This window comes from Lactuca serriola, chromosome 7, assembly GCF_051521515.1.
Source record: "Lactuca serriola cultivar US96UC23 chromosome 7, Lser_US96UC23_V15, whole genome shotgun sequence".
NCBI classification, from domain to species: Eukaryota; Viridiplantae; Streptophyta; class Magnoliopsida; order Asterales; family Asteraceae; genus Lactuca; species Lactuca serriola.
Genome location: NC_136414.1, coordinates 55402796 through 55410342, shown reverse-complemented (window position 1 = coordinate 55410342; position 7547 = coordinate 55402796). Strand labels below are relative to the sequence as shown.

At 30.9% G+C, this 7547-nt stretch overlaps 1 protein-coding gene across 1 annotated transcript; it reads right to left on the bottom strand.

Moving 5' to 3' along the window:
• Positions 1-904: 904 nt before the first annotated feature.
• LOC145060951 (uncharacterized) lies at positions 905-7398 on the bottom strand. Its single transcript, XM_079008286.1, has 7 exons — positions 6741-7398; positions 2854-3366; positions 2684-2779; positions 2478-2582; positions 2261-2308; positions 1754-2175; positions 905-1658 (listed from the first exon to the last, which is right to left on the bottom strand). Exons 1-7 carry the CDS (start codon positions 7210-7212, stop codon positions 1044-1046), a joined length of 2271 nt encoding a protein of 756 aa, XP_078864412.1. The 5' UTR covers positions 7213-7398; the 3' UTR covers positions 905-1043.
• Between the last annotated feature and the right edge of the window lie 149 nt (positions 7399-7547).

The following is a 7547-nucleotide window of genomic DNA, read 5'->3' as shown; positions in this document are numbered from 1 at the left end:
ACTTTCCATCTTTGTAAGCTAGTTATGAGCTTAATTGAGAATAAAGACTAGAATATGAGGGTCTTAATATAGATTGGAGAGTTTTGGGTTGGGATTAGATTCATGCATGGGATTAGATTCATGCACAATGCATCATTTGAATATCGATTCATCTATTCATAAACTTATATGTTGTTGGGAATTGTTTTGAAAAATGGTTTAATATTTATGAAATGTTTTTACAAATGCTTTTGGAAATCATGACCTTGGAGTTGGTTATTTTCATTACCCAATTTCATCAGAAGTTGGATTCCGATATAACTCGCTAGGATTCCTAAGCCTAATGACCCACTATGCTTCCCAAGCCTAATGTACTATTTTCCCCCCAACTCGCAGATGAAGACGAAGTCTTTAGTTGGTAGAAGCTTGGACATTTATGAGGTAACGAGATCTATGGTTCACTTTATACCATTTTTTGATGATATTAAATGTAATGCTCTCATACTTAACTTAACTAAAACTTGTGCTTTAATATTTTGGGGCCAAATTATGCATCAAATATTCCAAAATATTAAATGATTTTAAAAGATAAACTCTTTTCTAGTACTTGTACGAGAGGCGTTACATTATATGCATCTAATAAAATCTCTCTAGTTTGTATGTGGATTAACATGATTGCTTTGACCATGTAAACCACATAAATCTTTATATGTTCTTAATTTTTTCTTCGCATCTTTATTGTGTGTTTATGGCATCTTTTATACTCTACAGTTTATTATACTCAACAGTTTAGTTTGCGGTGTTTTTTCGCTTTAGTTGTATAGTTTTTTTTCTTCTTTGTTAAAGGATTCTTGTTGTTCTCCTTTTTCATGTACTCATGCCTCTTTTCCATTGGCTTTATTTTTAATACTTTTGAGCTGCTAAATATAACCTTTACAATGATTTGATCTTTAATTCCAAATTGACATAGTAAGGACCAACACATATCAAATCCAAAATGACCTGAGTATTTTCTACCACTTTTCAACTTTATTTAGTCCATCATTCTATTATCGTGAAAAAATCTAATAGAAGGGCTTATCTCTTTTCTTACCAAAAATACTACGACCATATGTGGCACTGATCATGTCAATAACAAGAGGGAACTGCAGAGTTACAAAAGAAGTAATTGGTAAGCATGTGAGCAAGGCAATTGGAATGATGATCTTTGAGTTGCTTTGTCCAAACACCAGATACAAAGTTGCACCAAAAGCTAATATCATGGTTGTCGTTGAGATGAACAAGGTGGCCAAACCAATTATCAGCTTTGTAGGAAGCTTGAACAAAAAATCTTGTTCAGCAAAACGTGCAGTCAGAATAGACAAAAACATTAACAAGGAAGTAACAGCCATGAATAATGAGACAGCATCTGATATTGCAAATATTCTGAAAGCAATGATGTTAGTAAAAAGTGGTATGCCTGTGTCCTGATTGTTTCCTCCTGGAACAGTAATTGCTGCTGCAAACACAATCGTGGTGATCAAGGCAGCTGTAATTGTGTATGACTCTGCAGTGGCCTTCATCCATTTTTCACCCTCAACCACCAAGTCTTTGTGTTCACTTGTAAACACCATATGAGGTGTTTCCCCAAAAGAGTTCTTTTGTATAATGTTCAAAGGACACCCAAATCCTTCAACTTCCTACAATATTACAATCCGTAAATAATTTTGTTTCTTAAAACATTATATGTATGTGGCATAAAATTCAAATGTTGAATAATAAGATATTTCTGTACCTTAAACCATTGTAATTCACGTTGTATCTGTAAAGCTGCCCCTGATATAAGATTCAGTTTGTTGGACGGGGCCAATCTTGCAGCCAAATGCAGGAGGTTGTTCCCAGAAGAATCTTTGATTGTTCTGTAGACATTCTTATGCTCGCTCATTTGATACACTAGGTTGTAAACTTCTTCTGAGCGACTTATCACAGCATACTGAATAATATTATAACCATCTTCATTGGTACTCCAAATTGCATTTGGGAAGTGGGACACAACCTCCTCTACAACTTTGTATGCATTCTGTCTTGTAGCTTCAAGAATCGGATTTGTGTAATAAGGGCTCGGGTCTGTGTGTTTCTTCAATAAAAAACATACACTTTTTAACAGCATGATAGCGTCATAATGAGTTTGCAATCTCTCTTTCACGAATAGCGACACTGCAAAGCATCACAAGCAAATAAATAGACTTTCTTCTCTTGTACTTTTGGTGATATAATGACCCTAATTGTTGAATCATCTTACCTAACATCAAAAGGATTACTGGGAAAAGCATAACAATCCAATAACTCACTGCATTACGCAATAGAAAATTTGTTAGAATTATGGGGTTATGAAATTAAAACTTACCAAAAAAAAAATTTATGAGTTTTTTTTTTTCAGTATGGGTTGTTAGTAATAGATAGCAAGTACAACACAACAAATTAATATTTATTGAACATGATATGAACTCATGACCTACCAAGAATAAATGGCCTCATTATTATTTCCAGCCGATGGCCACATAGTGGAATAATATAATCTGCGGCTGTACTAAGAACTACGCTGGTAGGTATATTATAAGTCCCTTCAGCATGGAAATGTACAGGAAGTTCATTAGAGAGGTCTTACAAGTTACAATTAATCTGATAAGACAAAGAAGCACGCAAAATCAATTAACAAACCTACATATATTGGGTTTGCATGGGAAATTCTGTGCTATGGCCATTAACACAGAGTCACTATGCAATGTTGTGTAACGCCGCAGCAAAACAGATGCAAAGCCTACATATATCAAATTAAAGTTAGCCGTATTGGTTTTTTCTTAATATTCGAATCTTGATTTTATAGACACTTACGAAAATCTTTAGAAGAAATAACAATAACGAGAAGGTGATCACCACTTTTGCCGGAAAACAAAGTATCCTTCTTTATGCCAATATCGTGATGCAGCAGAAATTGAGACGTCTGGGTATGCATATTAGAAAGAGCTATGGCTAGTGGTGTGTGACCCTCGTTGTCCTTGGCAAACAACAAATGTGGGTCCCTTGCCACCAGGATCTTCGCAGCTTCAGTGTTGCCAACAATAGCAGCAACATGAAGTAGCGTGCTTCCATCTGAATTCCGCACATCCAGTAGTTGTGTGTTCTTCGGTGTCAGTTCCAACAAATACTCTAAGAATCCTGGCGTCTTGGAAGTACCGACTGCTATATGAATTGCTGTGTTGCCATTATTAATGATTTTGTCTATCACTGTAACTTCCTTATTTCTCCTCAAAAGGTTATCAATGTGATTCGAATATCCTGTTAGAGTAGCGTGATATAAAGCATGGTGTACCCTTGTTCTTGCTTCTTCTTCTTGTTGATCGAAATCTACATTTAGTAATGAAGGTAACAAAAAACTAATTAATAGGTGGAGAAAATATGTGGTGTAGTCCAAACTAATCTAAATCTAACTTTCAGGGATTTGAAAGGAGGAAGAAAAAAACAATGAGATGCATGCATATCTGCAGATCGAGGAGGAGGGGGGTAAGGAGGAAAGAACAGGGAACATCCTTGATCTATTTTAGCACCAGTCATACCTTTTTTTTTCCCTAGATACGTAATATCACCCTCTTTGTTTCAACAGGTGTTTGGTTGAATAATTTTTTTGGTGATTATATAGTAAAAGCTATGAGTATTAAGTAATGTTATTAGAGTTTTTTTTTTGTAAAAATAGGTTGCTTTTTAAATCAGTTTGTAGAAGTAGGTTTGCTTAAAAAACCTTTGTAAAAGTAGGTTAGTTTTTAGTATGGCCCACATTTCTTACATTTCTAATTCCTATTTCTAACGGTCTAACTAAGACCCCGTTTGATAGTTGCTGACTGAGAAAGTATTTATTGGGAAAGGTTTATCTGAGTAATAAATTCTGACTGAATAAGAAACCATGTTGTTTGATTGTATATATTTGACTGAATGTGTTAGCTGATGCAAAATGATTATTTTACTCTGATGCTCTAATAATAATAATAATAATAACAATAATAATAATAATAATAATAATTGATTATAAAAGTTCAAGGTCCAACTAGTAATTTCCAGAAATTAGTTATGCAATACAATTTAAAGTTGTGGTAGATTAGGGCAAGATGGGTATCTTCAAGGACCAAAGTTGCCTAATTCTGATTTTGAGTTGTCTTCTTCCCCTGATCTCCATGCGATATAACTCTGTTTGTGTTTCTTTTTTATTTTGTGCCTCTTTTCGTGTTTTTTTCCTTTCCATGGATTAAATTGATGTGTGGGGAAGGAGGATGAGGGTGGTACTGGTTGAGGGGCAATGATGGAATGAATTTCAATCAGATTCAGTCAGCAAGATTTTTTGGTATGAGCGAGTCAGACATTATTGACCCGGACAGATGCAAAGCTGAGCCATATCAAACACGTGGAGCTGACCGAGTAAAACATTTTTGTCTGACCTAACCCAGTCAAATCCAAATCAAACAAGGCCTAACTAATTATATATATATATATTTGCATTTTCAACCCTAACATGTTACCATTCCAAATCTTCAAGTTTTATCTTAATTTTTGTATACCTTTTTTATTATAGAAAATCTAAATTTTACCTTTATTATATATTTGTTTTAACCAATATATATATATATATATATATATATATATATATATATATATATATATATATATATATATATATATATATATATATATATATATATTTTGCATTTTCAACCCTAACATTTTAACTCCAACCCTTAAGTCTTGTCTTACATTTTGTTTACCTCTTTTATTATAGAAAACTAGAAATTTTACCGTTATTATATTTAAGGATAATTTACTTTATTTAAAATATATAATTACAATTTATGTAGTTTTTTAACAAATTAAATCATAAAATATATTTCGTCAATTCCTTTAAATAAATACAACTATTAAATAGAAGATCATTTAAAACCACATAATCATACCAAGTAAACATTAAATTATAATATTAATTAAACACTAAATTATAACATTTCTTATTGTTTAGTCCGTAAATTGAGAAATCTTTAGTTTGAAATCCGTAGTCCGAAAATTTTGAAATTTCCCATATATATATATATATATATATATATATATATATATATATATATATATATATATATATATATATATATATATAGAGAGAGAGAGAGAGAGAGAGAGAGAGAGAGAGAGAAAAGCGAGAGAAATAGGTTCAAATGTTTCTCACATCTATTGTGTGCTAAAATACACTAATAAGAATTTAGTAAAAATTAAATTATTATTTAATCAAATAAAGACAGATATTAAATAATTTCCATAATTATATGTATATTAGATGATATCCATACTTATAATTTTTTTTTATGGAAACTAATTAAATCCGTCATTAATGTCAACAATAATATTCTTTCAGGATGAATTTGTATCTAGAAGAATGAGAGTGTATTCTAGCAGAATAAAACTGTATTCTAGTAGAATAAACTAATAGAATACACTCTCGTTCTTCATATTTCATGCAATTTTATTGTATTTTAAGTGAGTGAGTCCTAAAACAAAACACGAACCTATACATAAAAACCTAGAAGCAAATTTATTCTGAAAAAATGTTATTGTTGACATTAACGACGAATTTAATTAGTTTCCATAAAAAGAGATTTATAATTATTGATATCATTTAATATACATACAATTATGGAAATCATTTAATATTTATCTTTATTTAATTAAATAACTATTTAATTTTACTAAATTTCTATTGGTGCATTATAGCAATTATGACAAATCGCCCTTACAATTGTTATAGTGTTTAGTTAATATTGTAATTTAGTGTTTACTTTGTATTGTTATGTCATTTTAATTGGCAATGTAATTTTTTAACATTTTTATATATTTAATAGTAGTATCTATTTGAATTCATTGATGATATTGTTTAATTTATATAACTTATCAAAAATAATACATAAATCTTAATTATATATTTAGCAAATATTACAATTTATGTATTATTTTTCAGGGCAAATAACAAAGAATGCGACATGTTTTCATTTTTTTGGTTTTCACATTGTATTATTTTTGTTTTAAATCGAACATCATATTTTCTAATTAATTTTGTTAAATATTGACCATTTTCATCATTTTCCATATTTTTAATAAGTTATATCATTAGGAATATATTTCGGATATTTTGGATTATTACATTTCACATATTTCATTAATTTCATTGATCTTTTAATTTATTAATAATGTTATGTATTTCAAGTTATTTGTGAGATATATTTCATTATTTAATTTCTTAAAAATAATACATAATCTGTAATTATATATTTTAATTAAAAAAATATATGTATTTAATAACTTTAGTAAAGTTTGAAGTTTTTTTCTAAATAAAAAAGGAGGTAAAGAAAAAATAAATAAAACTTGAAGGACTAAAATTATAACACAGGAAGGTTAGAAATGTAATATATATAGTTTGTTAGTTAGAAACGATAGATACAAGAGTTAGAAACGTTAGAATTGTTAAAAATGGTGGGTCCTACTAAAAACAAACCTATTTCTACAAAGACTTTTCAAACTAACCTATTTCTACCGATTAATTTAAAAATCAACCTATATTTACAAAAAACTCAGTGTTATTATGCTTTAGAGATATATAACAGATGGAAGTATTTTAATTTTTTTTGCATGAAGTTAATCTTAATCAGCAACTGAGTTTATAAAAAGATGGATTTGTAAAAAAGATATAGCACCTGCAGCAATAGGCGGTGGTGGAAGAACAACAGGACCATACATACTATGGAGTTCATCCCATACATGTTTTGCACTAAAGTCTGCAATATCTGTGAGTCGATGCATAACATAGCCGAGTGTTTGTTCAGTTACAGAACCAAGGATCCAACCTTGGACAAGAGCATCTGATCTTGTCCACAGCCTGTGAGTTTGATGATCACCCACTTTCTCCTTCCCGGAAACACTGGTTTCACTTCTTGCGAACGTTCCATCAATGAAACCAACCATTTCATGACTCTTTAAGAGACATAGCATCTGTCTTTCCCACATTGCATACTTGTCCCTACCACTCAGCTTCACACTTACAAAGCTTGCTGCAGAAAGATTTGATGGGTATGGGTATTCTTCTTCTCCAACTTCGAGTGTAATATGTGGATTAAAGCTTGAGCTTGGCATCTTTGTATGAGTTTTTTTCGTTTCTGTCGATCCCATTCCATATATCTTCTTACATAATAGAAAGATGGAGTTGATTTGTTGTACCCACAAAAGACACTTTAAGATTGCATCCTCCCTAAGTAATTCCCACAAATAATAAAATCTTAAGCCGATAATATTAATTACAAAAGAAATTTACCAAGGAATTATACAACTGAACGGAGTGATGTAGTGAAATCCCAGTGTTGCATGTGTTACTTGAGTCAGAATGTCCAGCAATTGGAGGAAAGCGATCAAGCAAGGACTCCTCTTTTTCTTATAAAATTATAAATTTGTGGTGCCCGCAAATGCTTCTTTTAGGTTGCATCATTCCCACGTATTCCCATATATAA